Source organism: Peromyscus californicus, unplaced genomic scaffold, assembly GCF_007827085.1.
Source record: "Peromyscus californicus insignis strain IS unplaced genomic scaffold, ASM782708v3 Scaffold_18__1_contigs__length_77618521, whole genome shotgun sequence".
Classification (NCBI taxonomy): Eukaryota; Metazoa; Chordata; class Mammalia; order Rodentia; family Cricetidae; genus Peromyscus; species Peromyscus californicus.
This window is the reverse complement of record NW_026294480.1, coordinates 42501710-42519776: the sequence shown is the minus strand read 5'-3', so window position 1 is coordinate 42519776 and position 18067 is coordinate 42501710. Positions and strand designations below refer to the sequence as shown.

The 18067-nt window shown below is 42.4% G+C and overlaps 1 protein-coding gene across 5 annotated transcripts in view; it reads right to left on the bottom strand.

The window, feature by feature from the left end:
- Plpp1 (phospholipid phosphatase 1) overlaps nt 1-18067 on the bottom strand; it is a 65508-nt gene that overhangs the window by 5925 nt on the left and 41516 nt on the right. For 3 of the 5 annotated variants that reach the window (XM_052743296.1, XM_052743298.1, XM_052743300.1), the window contains 2 exons: nt 5111-5391; nt 2154-2211 (listed from right to left, as the gene is read on the bottom strand). In XM_052743296.1, the coding sequence (XP_052599256.1) occupies nt 2154-2211; nt 5111-5391 (339 nt within the window). Of the gene's footprint in view, nt 1-2153; nt 2212-5110; nt 5392-10209; nt 10362-18067 lie in introns of all 5 variants that reach the window. The other 2 variants (XM_052743297.1, XM_052743299.1) reach the window with 1 other exon arrangement.

Below are 18067 nucleotides of genomic sequence, written 5' to 3'. Positions count from 1 at the left end.
TGTTACAGGCAAGGGCCAGCACATGCAGCTTTTTCCATGGGCGCTGTGACTGGAACTGGGGGTCATCCTTGCAGGCAGGCCCTTCACTAACTGAGCCACCTTCCCCAGGCTTCTGTCAAGTCACACTGACCCGGTACCACTTCATGGTGTGAACAGATTCGCAAAGGCTCCCACATACCCACAGGGCAAGCTGAGCCTCCCTCCATCTATGTGACTTCCAAGCTTTCAGGTAATCAAAAAAGCAAGTGCCCTTGATTGTCAAGAGACTCTGCACAGCTCACAGACCACAGCCCCTTCCAAGGCCTCTACTCTTCCCCTCGAGAGCAGCAGAAGCTCCACATTTTTCTACATGGAAATTACAAGAAAGAGTTTTGTTTTAAGTGTAAAATATAAATCACTGACAGCAACCAAAACAGAATCCTACGTCTCTTTCAAGGACAGAGACACTGACACTCAGGTCATGAAGAAGACAAATCACAGACCCAAGCAGGTCTGGCTGAACACTTCCAAAGCCAATCACTGTAGCCCACAACCTTGTGCTTTGGACCAAGTCCTATGTGGGGTACACCTGGCTCTGACCAGCCCAGCTTTCCTTAGTATCCTAGTTAGAAAACAAAACATGGTTGGTTCCTTTGGAACAGGAGCTAATTTTTCCTAATAAGATAAACAGAGCCGGGCGGTGGTGGCGCACGCCTTTAATCCCAGCACTCGGGAGGCAGAGCCAGGCGGATCTCTGTGAGTTCGAGGCCAGCCTGGTCTCCAAAGCGAGTTCCAGGAAAGGTGCAAAGCTACACAGAGAAACCCTGTCTCGAAAAACCAAAAAAAAAAAAAAAAAAAAGATAAACAGAGAATGTTAGAGCACAGTTTGCTGTTAACTACCCTGAAATGAGTCACACCTCTATGGCATAGCTACAGAAAGACTTGAGTGTGTGTCTTCAAAGGAAGCTCTGATTCTGCTGAGTCGTAAGAGGAAAGCCCTGTGATTTTTCAGAATGTTGAATCCAAAAATCACCTGGTAATGCCTTGAAGTTGTGGACTTGAATGTTATATAACATCTGCAAAAATTTTTTACAGGTTTTTCAAATAAAAAAATTTAAAGTTGATTATAAATTCAGTTACCAAATTAATTCAACATTCATTCACATCAGAGATTGACTTCCACAGATAAAGCTGGCCCAGAACTCAGGCTTCCCAAGTGCTAGATTATAGACCTATGTGACTGCCCAACTATATAATGGATTTTTTTAATCTAACCTTTAAATACTCATGTTATATTTAACATATAGTCATATTAAGGGAAAAACAGGAATCTGCAAATTTACATGCATTAAACTATATAAAAATTTACTTACAAAGAAAATTAACATAGGACCATGAAGATGGCTCAGCAGGTAAAGGCGCATGCCACCAAGCCTGACCTCAGCTCAGTCCCAGTGACCCACAGGGAGGAAGAGAACACTTAACAAGCTGTCCTCTGTCCTCCACAGGCACACATGTACATGTACACGTACACACGTACGTACACACACACACACACACACACACATGTAAACATAATAAAAGACTTTTTAAAGAAAAAGCACAAAACTTGTAGCTGATGGAATGACATAAGTAATTATGTAAGTACAGAAAGAATGTTATAAAATATAACAACTGAGTTGGAGGCCAGCCTGATCTACAGAGCTCGTTCTAGGAGAGCCAAAACTACACAAAGAAGCCATGTCTGAAAAAAACAAAAATACGTAAATATATATGTGCATATAAGCATATATATAGATTCCTAGAATGTGTACTAACGGAGTCTCACATACTCATCTCTGGGTTCGTGAGCTGTGGGTGGCCATCTTTTCTAACTCCTCCATGCCAACTTGGAACATGGCAAGTGTGCTGACCCACAGGCTCACAGCTGGACCTAGCAGTGCAGTCTGTAGGGAATGTTTCAGAAAATGAAAAGAGGACACAGCTGCTCCAGCGGTAGCCACAGCTGCCGGGCCCCCAGCCCAGTGCCCTGTCCCAGGAGCACAGAGGCTCTGCGCCCAGCGGTGTCGGCACACAGGGCACCTGGCAGCTCCTGAGTGCAGTGAGCTTCCTGCCTCTTTCCTTTCGCTCCACCTGCGTGCAGAGCCCCGGCCCCGGAGACGTTCGGTACTTACCGCTGTAAAGAGCATGCAGTACATGGAAAACGAAGAGTGGCCCGAGTAGAAGGACAACCTAGGAGCAAAGAGAAACGCTGACTTCAGTTCCTGCAAGAGCTTGTCCCTCCCCGTGTTCTCTTTTTCTGTTTGGTGCTTGTGATCCAACCTGGGCCTGGGCATGCCTGGCTAGAGTTCTACCCGGGAGCCACACCCCAGGCCTAGACTGTTCTTGACTGTGACATCTCCTTGGCTCCAGAGATCGAGGGAAAGAGATGGAAAAGGAAGTAATCACTGGTAACTAAAGAAAACCATCTTCCTGAGTTAGGAGACCCAGTGTTATAGATTAATAGCTGTGGGGGCTGGAGAGATGGCTCAGCAGTTAAGAGCACGCTGCTCTTTCAGATGACCCAAGTTCGAGTCCCAGCACCCACACGAAAGCTCACAACTGTCCGTAACTCAAGTTCCAAGTGATCTGACGCCCTCCTCCGGCCTCTGCAGGTACCAGGTACGAGCATGGTGCACATACATACATACATGCAGGCAAAACACTCAGACTCAGAACAATAAAAAATAATTTTAAAAAGATCACAAGGCACCAAAAATGTAAAGATCTAAAGCAATCTCAATGAAAATTCTAGCAAACGAGCCACAAAAGACCTACAACAGACAAAGCATGTTACGGTATAACACTGGCAGAGAAAAGCACACAGATTAATGAAACAGACTGAGCAACCGGCAGCAGACCCACTTTATTTGCAACAAAAGTGCTAGTAAAATTTAAAATTTAAAAAAATTTTAAAATTTAAATTAAAAAGGATGTATTTGGCTGGCAGTGGTGGTGCACACCTTTAATCCCAACACAGAGGCAAGTGGATCTCAGCTCGAGGCCAGCCCGTTCTCTGAGTTCAAGAGCAAGTCCCAGGACAGCCAAGGCTACAACAGAGAAACCCTGTCTCGATCCCCTTCCCCCAAAGATGGATTTGTCAATAATTCTGAAAACTGCATAGTCCATGGGAAAATAAATATTCTTTCCTTATATTATACACAAAATAAGTTCAAATGCGGGACTTACTGTAGGAGCTAAACTTAAGACTGGATTTAGACAGCACGGGAGGGTCTAGATTCACTAGGATCCCCAGCCACGGACTATGAAAGCGAACGACACAATGGCTCAGACACTGGAGCAGTGCTCGCCGCTCCAGCACGAGGACCCGAGTCCTAGAACCGCAGGATCGCTGGGGCTCTCTGCAAGCTAGGCTCAGGGATGCGGCTCAGCCCCCAGAGACGCTGGCTCCAAAGCTAAGGTGGGCTGTAACTGAAGAAGGCATGCAGTGCCGACCTCTCTCTCCACGTGCACACACAACATCACACAAAGAAGCTCTTAAAAGTTTACGTTTCTATACTTCAAGGAGTATCAGTAAGAAAAAAGACAGCGATGCAACAGATTTGGAGAAAATATGTCAAAACATGTCTCCAAAATGCCATGTATAAGAAGAAGTAACTCACAACTCAGGAGAACAAGGGACCCACTTTTTTTTTTTAAACAGGAACAAGAGCTGAGCAGAGATTTCCCAGATGACAGGACCGACAGGACAAAGCCACATGAAGACACCCAGTGACAAAATACAAAGGAAAACCACTGATACAGAAAGCCCACAGGGTGACCAAAACACCAAAGACTAATGGCAAATGACAGCCAGGACTCATACGTTCCTGGGAAGGATGCAGCGTGCCACAACCACTGCGATACTTGGTGGCCTGGAACTGTACCAACGCCCATACTGTCTGCTCAGTATTTCTGCTCCTGTTTATTCAAGTAAAATAAAAGGCATATTCATGCACACAAATGTTTAGAGCAGCTTTTATCTTACTTCATTTTATTTTTTGAGACAGGATCTCACTGTGTACTTCCGGCTGGCCTGGAACTCACTTCTACCTCCCAAGAGCTGGGATTAAAGGTGTGAGCCACTATGCTCAGCTGAAGCTTTATTTTTTCATAGTGCCAAATTAGAAACAACCTAAATGTCAATCAACTTTCAGATGACTGGATCGGCATAATAATCTCCTGTAATAATCTCCCAGAACATGGATGAATCATGAAACCAACATGTTAAAAAGAGAAGGCAGACATATCAGTCCTCACTGAATGTCTCACATACAACATCATAGGAAATATAGAACTGTGAGGACAGAAAGTTGACCCAAGGGCTGCCACAGGCTCAGACAAAAACCTAATGCAATGGAAATAATACTCACAACCTTGATTAAGGGTGGACAGATTTCATGGATACAAATTATACACCAGTAAAGCGATTTTAAAACGTAGTTCAGCTAGTACACACAGACTGTTCACTTACAACTTGTTTTACTTCACTACGGTATCAAAGTAACATTCACCGAGTGGAAACTGGATCTTAAAAGTTGATTTATAAATATCTTTCCATTATACAATCCAGGGTCCAGAACTCTGTGAACCTGGGCACTGGTGGCTAGCTACATGACCAAGAAGGAAAGCCACCTTTACTGAGTGTAACGCAGTCACTGTGTGACAGATGTTTAGGCTGCCTAGGTATACTGAATACACTTTTTACTTACGACATTTTCAGCTCAAAATGCCTCTGTCAAGATATAACCCTACTATAAGTGAAGAAACTTAGGCCACTGAGCCACCTCTCCAGGCCTTGAACCAGCATCTTAAGAAAAAGTTTACCAACCATGAAGTAAGTGGTCCGGGTTCATTTTACAAACTCATACATCAAAATAAACCGTTTCAGTAAAATGCTCCTAAATGAACACAAACACCATGGTCTAAACAGCAGGACTGGGGTTAAGGGTGGTTCACGATTCCTCTCACTCCGCGGCTTGCCCCAGCTTCTCTTAGCAAAGTGGCAGGCAGCTCCTCTTCCAGGCATGCAAACCTTGCAGCCAGCGGACACTCCTCAAAGTGACATGGGCGTTGGAGAGCACACACTCACCTGCCTTCCCTGACTTTTTCTTCGTTACCTCGACAGATGTAGTTCTCAATATAACCATCACTGCAGTTGATTTTTGACCAATCAAGGTCACAAACAGCCAAGAAGTGAGGACGCAGTCTGCCTATAGAATACTTGGCAATGTCAGTCAGGGACTGGCTGGCTGCGGCGCCAAACAAAAAGGCTCCGATGGCTTTGTAAATACTGGCTATATAGTGATTGCCGACAAAGGAATTTGACTGCAAGGTATTAAAGTGAACAGACAGACTTTCTCCGGCAATCATCTGAAAAAGAAGGAAAAACAGGAGAATAAAACAAGCAGGCACTGTAAACAGACAAAAAGAAAAGCAAGTGCTAAGTTGCAATGGTCTTTGCTTTAATTCCCCTTTAAAAATAGTCAATTTAGGACACTGATTCTAAAGTAACCAAAGCACCAGGTTGATTGTAGGCACTGCAGACAAAGCCATGGCTGAGCCAAAAGCAGTGCGCAGTCTGCATGAAGTAACAGCCCTGGGACTTTTCTTGTATTCAAATAAACTGAGCCCCACAGCCACAGTGACGCCCAAAAGACAGCTGTGGCTCACTCAAACACAACCTCTCCAATGAAAATCTTCCTCCTATAACCATGTTTAAAATCTATCAGTCTCCATTTTTCTCGACATTCCTTTGAGTCAGACACCCATCAAACTAGAAAGAACACTCCAGCCCCACCGTCTCCAAGTTCTACCTTCTGGAAAGTTCAGAGAAAAGCAGACTCCTCGAAAGAACCCTACTGAGAGATCAAACAAGTACTTGAGACTCCTCCTTCCCCAGGGTGATTTCAGGTGAGTCCTCTTATTTTTCACTATTTTATAAAAATGGAGTTAAAGTCTTCCCATGAGCATGCTGTGGACCGCTATCGTGGTCAGTCTGTGTGTGTGGAGAGCACACCAGTGTAGTGAGCTCCTGGCAGAACAACTCCACAGGTTCACCACCAGTATCCTGAGAACTCCAGATACCGAATGCATCACTATAAACCCCAGCATTTATTCGCGTCAATAAGAGGATGCATTCTACGGGCCTGCCATCTACACAGACACTTGGAGAACAATGAGCTTGCTGACTTGTGGGTGGGAAGGAGGTGGAGAGCTGTGTGAAGTCCCCCTTGAGACACTCACTTGACTTCTCTCCCTCACCTTCCACTTACATAAGCAGTTTTACAACGCACTCAAACATGTCCAATCGGGGAAGGGCTGTGTGTGTGCGGAGCAGCCTTGCCATGGGTGAAATAAATGATTCTCAAGAACCCCTTGCCGGCAATTCTTCCCCTATCTGGCTCCATAGCTCCCAGAATCCCCGAGTCAGAATCCTGCCAATTAGACTATGAATTCTGTAAAGCTGGGGTGGTTTCTTAACTTTTCAGTAGAAAGCTAAATTTGACACGAGAGCCTAAAACAGGAGGTGTCAATAAATGGTAACTAAAGGTACTGCCCGGAGTAAAAGTCCAAACCCCTTCAACACATTATACCTCACAAAAATAGTCCAGCTGTTAATGAACTCATAAAACCCTTTTCCTCAGACTGGGTCATAGGAGAAGGAAACTGGACTTCTGGGGTCACCCTTACCAACGTTCAGTGGCCCTGTTTAAAGAATATATTGCCTCTTCGGGTCATTAAGGAGGTTTTGGTAATTCCCAATGGGCTGCTAGTGAGAAAGGATTTCTCTAGCACATGATGGCATTGATCTCTGGTGGTACGAAACACACCAAGTGTATTAATCAATCACAATTTAGCAATGGGTCCTCCATGCCTCAGCTGCTAGCTGTCTTCAAGAACTCAGTTATGTTCCAGAATCAGGTGCACAGCTTCCTAGTCACACTCAGCTGCAGGCACTCAAACCCTGCTCCTGCCACTGACGGAAGAAAACCAGCTCTCTACGTTCCGAACATGGGGCAGATTACCAGCTGACCTACACAAGCAGCAGCATCTAACACTTGTATCAGAGTGGCCGGGGTGCTCTAACGCTGACAAGTGCTTTGTTAGCAGACATCATTTTTTAAAGTTACATGCTCTCCTCTTTGACAGAAACAGCCAAAGGAAGTTCTACATCAAGTTTTCTCTATTCGATCTGCATTCGACAGTCATTCTTTAACTCATCTTGATACTCTGTCCTGACCTTTGATCCATTATACCTTGTTCTTAATCTTTGCTCGAGTCTACACCTAAGCCAACTGTGGCCTAATGTGTCCTACAACTCAAGTACTTCAGTTTCATTTACTGAAGACAGTAGGCTACAATAAATTATTAATACACAAGGAGAACGTTCCAGGGAGTGAAGCAGCATCCTTACAAAGGTAACAAATTTCTAAATCGCTGCTCCGTCCCCCTTTGAGCTTATGCTCACAGCATGCTCTTACCAGCTCCTTACATCCCCACTAAAGATGCTGTCTACACAGCATCCCTACAGTGGGCCTTCTTTCATTCTGGGTCTGCTGGCCCGAAAGAAGTTTGAAATTACTGGCGCACCTCCCAGACAGCTCTCCTGGCTTCCACTGCCTTATATCCTCCAGGTTCTTTCTCAAAAGCCAAGAGTGACTTATTGGGTTGAAGAGACGTTATCAGCCCCATTTCCTCGGTACTGAAATCCTCCCTCCTCTCGGTTCTCTGTGACTTTCACCAGTGAGATTACAAAATCAGCTGCAAGTCATGCCAAAGGCTTGGGGCAAAGTCTAATCAGTGACTTGCTGTGTAATGATTTACACACACACACACACACACACACACACACACACACACACACACACGCACAATTTACTAATAAAATTCAATTTATACAACTCTGATTAAGGAGTACCTGAAAAAACCTGAATTAATAAGTAAACCAGAATTATTTTAAATTAGTTCATGAAGCTGCTGCCCTAAGCAGAGTTTGCTTCTGCTGATACCAATTTGAAAATAAGAACTCCTAGTACCTTTATTTTGCATATGTTTATTTGGGGAAGGGTGTGTGTGTGTGTGTGTGTGTGTGTGTGTGTGTGTGTGTGTGTGTGTGTGTGTGTGTGTGTGTATGTGTGTATCTGTTTTTATAGACGTGCACGTGGAGGTCAAAGAACAACTTGCAGGAGTCAGCTCTCTCCTTTCACCATGGGAGTCCCAAGGATCGAACCCAGGTCCTCTTTGGCAGCAAGCACCTTTATTTGAGCCATCTTGCCTGTCCATTAAACGGTACTTTTAGCACCTTTAAGAAAATAATGTGCGCTTCAAGGATCTTGATTTACATTAATTCACTCATCATTTTACTAAATGCAAAGATAACTTCTGAAAGACTGTGCTCACAGTTTTTAAATGTTTACTTATGTGTATATGTGTCTCTGTGGGTGTGCCACACATGTGCTGGTGGCCACCCAGGCCAGAAGAGGGTGTCAGACTCTCCAGGGCTGAAGTTACAGGTGGCTGTAAGCCATCACCATGGGTGCTGGGAACTGAACTTGGATAGTCTGGAAGAGCAGGGACCACTGACCCATCTCTTCATCCTGAAACAAAGCTCCAAGTTCACAGAGCGTAACTCCCATGTTGGACTGTTGTGTTGGGCACCTGCTCCACCACTGCCCTCTCCTCGGGTGCAGCCTACAGTGTTACCTGTGCACTTTAACTGACAGCACAACTGAGAGAACAGGACCTCAGGCACTTTAAATGGGATACGTGAATCTGGTCGGACATCAGCCGCTATCTGCAACTATAACCCAGGACAGCCCCGCCCCGTTGTATGTGCGTATTTGTTCTCATGAGAGTCAATCGCATTGAGTAGTCTAAACTGGTCTTGAACTTACAATCTTCCTGCATCAGCTCCCTGAGTGCTGGGGGCATAGGCATGCACCACTATGCTCAGGGAAGATTCATGTATAATTTTTTTTAGAGGAAAAGACTTCCCAGCTACTCCAGAGGCTGAGACAGAAGGAGTGCCTAAGCACATGAGTTCTTGTCCATGCTGGGAAACACAGGGAGACCCCGTCTCTACACAGATGACTTCCTCTGACAAACCATCACGGACTTGTTCCCCTTTACTAGTTCTTTAACCTTTGCATGCTGCAGGACAATCATGCAGGCTATATACGATCCCTCACCAGATCCTGAAGACAGTGTCACATAAGTGGCTCCAGGACAGTCACTGAAGGCGCGGGCTGACAAAGCAGCATCCTTCTTCCTGGCATCTCAGTTTCACAAAATAAACACTCATACAGTAGGTTTCTTTTCATTACTTGTCTACCACAGAGTATGAATTAACTAATTTTCATTCCTAATCAGATACGGTGATGATTTTAATGATGTTGCCAAATTAATTAAATGTTAATTTAACATTAACTTCAAAAGTTGACAAGGTACATGCTGTTGTCTTTTCTCTTAGGATCATACTTTCTGCCTTTAACTGTGTTTACATAAATACTGTTGCTAAAGTCATAAGCTTTTTTAACACATAAATGTTTATTTAAGTAACACAGTTTCTGGATGTACAGGCCATGGACACAGCCTATGACTAAACTCCACCCAGAGCCATGCCTTCTGAGCACCCCACTGGGGCAGTGGACAGCAATGGCTACACTGTGGCTCAAACTGGAAGTGTTGCCTTTGGTGTTAGTAAAACTCCTTCCACGCTTACTGCTAATCACAGAACTCAAAAACTTTTTTTCTCCATTTATGGCAGTATTTAAACTTCTTCTAAAAAAAGAAATGAGTTAAATGAAGTTTTAATATCAGTTAGCAATTTTTCTTGTCTAGAACTCAGAAAAAGATATTCAGTTATGATATCCAATGCATTAACTATGTGAGAAACACACTGCTGTAACATTCAACAATTAGTCAAATAATTACTGAAACAGTAGCAAATCAGAACTATAATAATCACAGTGACATAAAAATTAGCACAAAATCTACACAGACTGAGTTAGGCTACAATTACATATTTTTCAACACTTTTGATCTCATTTAAAATAGCTCCACAAAATAATCCTTCCAGTAAGGCTAAAAAAAATCCTGAGGGGATATACATTTAATCATTAACAAACTATCACAAGAGTAAGCCATGTGCTCAAAAGTTATAAACTTGGAAAAGCAGGTTTAACTTACAACGATAATACTGAATGGAATGATTATTCCACCTAATAACGCATAAGGTATGGTGTCTTCTCTGTAAGGGTACTTGATGGACTCATCATTACAGAACACTCCTCGTTGGAAGGGGGTATGCCTTGAAGTAAGAATTGCAAAAGGCAATCCAGCTAGCAAAAGGGAATAAATAAAAATATCATTAAAAATTATCAAAACTGCTAAACAGCAATAACCACCCCAGAGACTTTAAAAATGCATTTGCTGTGAAGTCAGTAAGAGCACATGTAAGAAGGAAAGGCAGATGCATGCAGCGTAAGTTAGAAGGATTGAGATGTAGGGTTAAGTGTGGTTTTGCTACAGGAAACAGTTTCAGAGTTCTCTGTCAGTCACTTTAACACAAGGCATCGTCCAACCTTCGTTTCTGCCCAAATACAATAAATTCTGGGGAAATCACCTCTCACCTTCTTGTCTTTAACCAACCAGGTCTCCAGCACTTTCTTGACCTATCTGTCATAGACTTTGTTTCTAAAAGGAAAACATTTTAACATTCCCCATTTTATCCTTTTTCATTACAACGTTTGGACAAGCCAAGGCCACAGCTAGATGAGGACAGTGTCTAAATTAACTACTCATTTGTTTCTTTCTATTACCCAGAGGATACGTAGAGCTGCCTTGGAATGGACCTGAAGTTAAGCAGACTTTTTTAAGACCGACAATGGTCTTAAACCACCTAACACCCCCGCTTCATCGTTAATGCTTCCTGTGAGGATTATGCCTCACACTTACCTCTTCAAATGTTTAAGTTTTGCCTAAGTGTAAATTTCAAGAGTTCAGTTCTTCACGTCATTAAACGTGGCTTATTTACTAGTTACAGCTTACTGTTTGTAAAGAGAGATTCTGTAGTCCAACAGAAATGCTCAACAGGTCCACTTCCAGACTGACCCAGGAGTGAAGGCTCTCCCACTCTGCATGCCATGTCTCACCCACTAAGCTAGCATGTCCAATGCGGGTTCAAATGCTTCCTCTCCACGAGGCACCAGGCCCTGACGGTCCCCTGAAGTCTGCATTAGTCCACTACAGCCCTAAGGCTGAATGACGACCAAGCCTCTGCTGCTCTGTTTATCATAGCATCAACTCTGTCCAACCTACAAGCGTCAAAGCGAGCAGATACACATTTCTTTTACTGCTAGCTCTTCGACTTCTCTTCCCATTTTCATTTAGACACTGAATGTCAATCAACTATTTGCCAATGACAGCTGCCAACTCTTTAAAAATCCTTCAAATTCGACAAGGTTCCCAAAGCCTTGCTTCTACTAAATGCTGTCCTTTAAAAAGTCACACTAGAGCTGCCTTTGTAACCCACCCTCTCACTCCACGCCTCTCCCAATTCACAACATGTCTGTGGAATACCCAAGCCTTCAACACACATACCATGGCTGTGGCACAGCTTCAGGAGATTTACACACACTGCTCACACTTCTCAACACATAATGAGGGCTAAATACACAGGGCTGAGGCTCACTGCTGCCTGTCCACACAGCAATTGAACACTTAGCCTCCAACCAATCACAACACACGACTGAACGGACATTCATTTCACATTTACAAACAACTATTCTGTCTATGGTTCATTTTACTTGTAAGAACTCTGCACACAGCCAGGCGGTGGTGGTGCACGCCTTTAATTCCAGCATTCGGAAGGCAGAGCCAGGCGGATCTCTGTGAGTTTGAGGCCAGCCTGGGCTACAGAGCAAGATCCAGGAAAGGCGCAAAGCTACACGAGAGACCCTGTTTCAAAAAACCAAAGAACTCTGCACAAAATACTGGAAACTTTTACTGTCTACCCAGTACATTTCTGAATTGGTTGTATTTATTTCAATCAATATTGCTTCTTTCTGTAGTAAGATATTCAGTACAGAAATTAAACACAGATCATTAGTATCCAAAACACTTTACATTTTGTGTCTTTAGTCTAAGGAAAGTTATTATTAATAGCCTCAAATATACAGAAAAATATTAATATACATACCCATTAATATTAAGATTTTGCTCCTTTGGCTACAAAAATCAAGTTGAATTACTCTTAAATTTACAGTAGAAAAAAAGGTTATATTTCTTAAGATGGAGAAAAAGAAAATAAAATTTACGAACATGTGTGATAAGTAGTCCATTTTAAAATATGTGTAAGTGAGTGAATAGTGAACACACTGTATAAAGAATCCTCAGTGCTGCCGGGTGTGGTGCACTGGCCTCTAACCCCAGCACTCGGGAGGCAGAGGCAGGCAGATCTCTGTGAGTTTCAGGACAGCCAGGGCTGTTACACAGAGAAACCCTGTCTTGGAAGCTCCCCTTCCCCTGGAAAAAAAAAAAAAATCCTCAGTGCTTGCAGGACTTTAAAGCTGAGAAAATCGCAGTACATAATCACCCCAGAGAAGAACAGAGAAAGAACAATCGTGCAGTGCAGCGTTGTAAGGACTAGTCACTACGTTTGGGGATTTAGAATGCGAAGCCCAGCAGGAAGGGGTATAGGAGAAAGAAAAAAACAGAATGGGTGATGTAAAGGATTCCCATAGCTCCCCAGGAGAAAGATACTGTACAGGATGGATGTGACAGGAAGAACAATCACAGATAACAGTGACGTTAAAGGAGCCCCACTGGGCGAGCTCGGGTGAGCTGGCGGCAGGGCAGGATGGAGCAGCATCCATGGGAGTCAGAAGACAGATGTGTCAGGAGATGGAGAAGGAGCCCCAGCTGCAGCTGGTTTTAATTGTCAACCTTCACTAAGGAGCTTTAATGACGAAAAAAGAGTAGAAACCAGACTGGAGAGGTTCTTAAAGCATGAATCCACCACAGGTGCTCACTATTCAGAATTTGAGTTCAGAAGGCGTCAGAAATACGTTTAAGTTGGTAAGAAACACTCCTTGTCACTGTCACAGAAACCCGTGAAATATATAGTGACCCAATGCAGTTTCATTGCCACTAACTAAACGCAGTACAGGCCAGCCACGGGTGTTCATGACCCACTTAAGAATCAAAAGGATGCTTCTAGAACCTCTCAGAAATATAAGACTGAGTCCATGTGAGCTGGCCCCCACACAAAAAGGCCGAGGACAGGGCACAAAGAAGGAAAGAGAGGACAGAGAGAAAGAAGTGAGCAGCCTGACCCTCCCCAGGGCACAAGGAAAAGGAAGCTTGGTCCCCGCTGCCAGCAGGCCTCAATGGTCTCACTATTGCGGGCTGCTGAGCACCGTCTATCTGTTTCAACAAACAAGTTCTACTTACGCTAATGAGGAACAGTTCCTACTCCTGCAACAATCCTGATCTTCTTCCAACAGGGACAGCGCAAAGGTTGCTTTTAGTTTTTTGGTTAATAATAAAAAACACACCATGGGGAATACTTCCAATTCAAATCCTTGTTTGTATTCCTAATTATTTCCTTAGAATATCTCTATATAAAATTAAAGGATATAGACATTAACATTTTTGACCAATTATTTCTCCCTAAATGTAACTGTACATTACCAATTCACCAGAATCAGTACACAAGTGTGGAAAAATTGAATATTCAGACAGTTGATGTTATCTTTGACATGTGTGACTTCACAGCAAAGGACTGTTTATGTTGTTGTCAGTTCAAATCAAATATCCTTTTACGTTTACCAGAAAGACTACATCTCTTAAAAAAAAATCTCTTTTCATAATTTCTTAAATGACTGTGTCTGCCAATATTTTTCTTATAATTTTAGCTAAGAAATTAATTCTAACTTCTCTCCTATTTTTAAAGAGTTGCTTGTTTATCGTGTGTGTGTGTGTGTGTGTGTGTGTGTGTGTGTGTGTGTGTGCGCGCGCGCGCGCCTGCGCCTGCTTATCTATTTGTATACCTTGTGCACATGTATGTCCACAAAGGCCGGAAGAGGACATCAGTTGCCCCTAGAACTGGACTTACAGGTGGTTATAAAGCCACCCAGTGTGGGTGCTGAGAACCTACCCTGGTCCTCTGCAAGAACTGCAAGTGCTCTTATCCACAGAGCCATCTCCCCAGCTCTCCTCCCCCCTTTTAAATAACCTTAAAGCACAGAATATCCCCTAAAATCCGTACTGTAGATTTACCACTACACCAACCACCACCATCTAGCCTTAGGACATTCATGAGCCTGTGTGCATTCAGTCCATCCTCCTACCACAAACCTGCTGCTGGGCATTTCATATAAATGGCATCATACAATAGTCGGTATTTCCTGTGTAGCTGATATCACTCACTATAACATCCATGAGGTTAATTCATGTTGTGGCATGCATTTTCCCTATTGATATACTATTGTACTGTCCATACAGAGTACATTTGCTTTATCTAGTCACCAGTTAATGGACATCTCAACTGTGTCCAGTTTGGGGATATTATGACTAAATACTACCGTGAACATTCATATACAAGTCTTTGTGTGGATGTATTTTCATTTCTAACAGGCAGATACCTACAAGTGGAATTCTGGGTCATGTGGTATGTTTACATTTAACTTTTTAAGAAACTGTCAAATTATTTTCCAAAGAGGCTATAGCACTTTACATTCCCACATGCTGATTTTTAATATGTCCAATGGCCACTCACAATGAACCCATTTAAAACTCAAGTTCTCTGAATAGTAAACTTATAATCATCCTTGAAATAGTACAGCTTTCTGCTTCTAATAATGAAAATCTTCAATGGTTCAAAAGGATACATAATAACTCTAACTTTCACAAACTGCATACCACAAAAATCTTTCTTCATCCTCCACCTGACATAGGAAAAGATAGCTAAAAACACCAATTTCTTTAACTCCCTCTTATACATATACTCAGGGTCTTGGAACAATAAGAGAAATACTTACAAACTGTTTTAGTTAGAAAAATTCAGCAAAACTGAGAAACTGGTTATCTCTTATATGACAGAAACTCAGGCCAGCCTGGTCTACAGAGCGAGTCCCAGGACAGCCAGAGCTACACAGAGAAACTCTTTCTCAAAACAACCAACCAACCAACCAAACAAACAAACCTCTTCTAATATTAGGGAAATGAAAATACCTCCATCAAGTTAATGTTTCTCTGTATAGCCTTGGCTGTCCTGGAACTTGCTCTGTAGACCAAGCTGGCCTTGAACTCACAGAGATCCTCCTGCCTCTGCCTCCTGAGTGCTGGAATTAAAGGCAGTCATCACCATGCCAAGATTCTCTTTTACTAAATCTTAAAAACCTTTGTAGTAATTTAATTCTAAATACATTTAATTCAGTATGCAGACCAAAAGACTGAGGAACTCCATTCATGTCTTAGCAATTCCAGACATTTAAATCTTATTTTTGTCAACATTAAGTTACATTTCATTATAAAATCTAATAATGCATCAGAGAATGAGGTCTTAATGTTCGAAGAAAATCATCTTTAATTATTAAGTAATCATCCAAATCAGCTCAACAATGAACTGAGATCCCACTTTTTATGGTCACTAATTAGGGGTGACAGTCAGGCAGTGGTCGGACTGTGGTCAATTTCTGGATTTAAGCCAACAGGATTTGCTGGTGGACTGATTCAGTACACATATGAGAGAATAGTCAAGGGTGGGAAGCAAGCTGAGCAAGCCCTTTAAAGCCACATTAGCTGAGAAATGCAACCCTGGCCATGGAGCTGGGGAAAGGGATGGATCTGCTCGAGCTGCCTAGAGCAGACGGCAGCTGTAATGTCTGCAGTGGAGGCAAGAAGTCAAGGCTAAAGGTAGAGAGGACACACACGAGTCCTGGGGAGATCACAGAAGGAACAAGTCCGGGGGAGAAATGAGGATCCAGTGATCCCAGAGCACTCCAGATGAAATGCTCATGGAGAAGAGAACCCTCACAGAGGAGAATGAAAGAGGGGATGGGGGGGCAAAAAAAAAAAAAAAAAAAAACACAGGCAAATAAATTTTTGTTTTGGTGTTTGTTTTGGGTTTTTTGTTTTTTGTTTTGTTTTGTTTTTTAGACAGTGTTTCTCTGTCTTTGGAGCCTGTCCTGGAACTCACTCTGCAGACCAGGCTGGCCTCAAATTCACAGAGATCCCCGTGCCACTGACTCCCAATTGCTGGGATTAAAGGCATGTGCCACCATGGCCTGGCTGAATAAATTATTTTTATATAGAAAGAAAAAAATGGGGGAGGGGCACCTGCATGCATCTGGTAAGATGGAACTAAACCTAAAAAAAATGTAGAAAAACCCAAAGAATCTACTCCAAAATCCTAAAATAGCAAGTTAGAAAGAACATTGAGTATAAAATCAATACAAAATTTAATTCCACTTCTATATACCTGTAATGAACAATTGGAAACCAAAGTCAAAAGTACCATACCATCTATAACTGTTCAACATACTGAAATACTTAGGTATGAAGTCTCAAAAATCCACAAAGCATCTATGTATACTTAAAAACTACAAACACTGATGAGAAGCTCAGGACCCACATAAATATAAAAATAAATATACGCTATGGCATTTTCATGGCCTGGGAGACATAACTAGGTGGTGGTATTCCTCCTTTCCAGAATGATTTACAGATTCAGTGTACTACTAGTACAATGTCATCATCATCTTCTTTCTCTTCTTCCTCTTCCTCCTCTTCTTTTGCTTTTTCAAGACAGGGTTTCTCTGGCTGTCCCAGAACTTGCTCTGTAGACCAGGCTGGCCTCAAACTCACAGAGATCTCCCTGTCTCTGCCTCCCAAGTGGTGGGATTAAAGGCGTGTGCCACCACCACCTGGCTTTGGTGCACTTCTTATTTTTCAGGCATTAACAGTAATATACACTTTATGTAAAACTTATACAGAAAGACAAAAAAAAAATTAGAACCAAGAAACAATCTGGAAAAAAGAATGAAATTGGAGGAATCACTCTGAATTTTGCAAAACAAAACAAGACAAACAAAACCACTTCAATGGTATAATTTTTCTTTTAACCACTCAATTTTAAGCTACAGTATAAACTCACTGGTGGTATAATAATAAAGTAGGAAGAGTCCAGAAACAGACCCATACAAATATAGCCAACCATTTTGTAACACAGGTTAAAAAATTAAAAACAATAAAATGGGGGAAAGAGAGTCAAAAGTATTAAAACAATAAGGCACCTACAGACCTAAAAACAGAAACAAGAAAAAAAATGTATGCAGACTACAGGAAGCTCTCTCCAAACTCTACAGTGGACGTTGGTTACAGCACACACACTGGAGGTCGTTAGTTATTACTCTCATACAGGACTTAACACAACTCCTGTTGTGGAATACAGGCACCGTATGTGCAGAATTAGTAGGCATCATAAAAGAACTTTTCTATGAAGATTTAGAAACTGGTCAACTCTTAAGAAATTTTAGAGCTTTGAGGATTCCTGGCAATGATGTGTGGTCAGAAGCATGATCTTTACAGGATCATTAGAAAATACCTAACCCCCCAATCCCAAAATTACATTTCCTGCCAGGCATAAAGGCACATGACTAATGCCAGCATTCTGAGGGTGAGGCAGCAGGATTGTAAAATTAATGTCAGCTTGTGTTATATAATGAGTTCCTGGGCTACCTGAGCTACAGGTGAGACACTGTCTCAGTATAAAAACAAGAGAATCATTACCCCCCAGGTAATGCTCAATCAAGTTTAGTGTCCCAGACCAAAGAGATGGGTGAAAACGGTTTGAATTCATCCTTGCAGATGCTAATCTGTGCCTACCCAACCCCCAAAACTGAGTTTCTGGCAAAATGGCACTTATCTGGGGGTTTGGAAAGTCAAATCAAGAAAATAATAGTTTTCCAACATATCTTTCCACATACCAAGAATAGCTAATTGCATTTTAATTATTAACTTCATTTTTATCTTATATACTTTT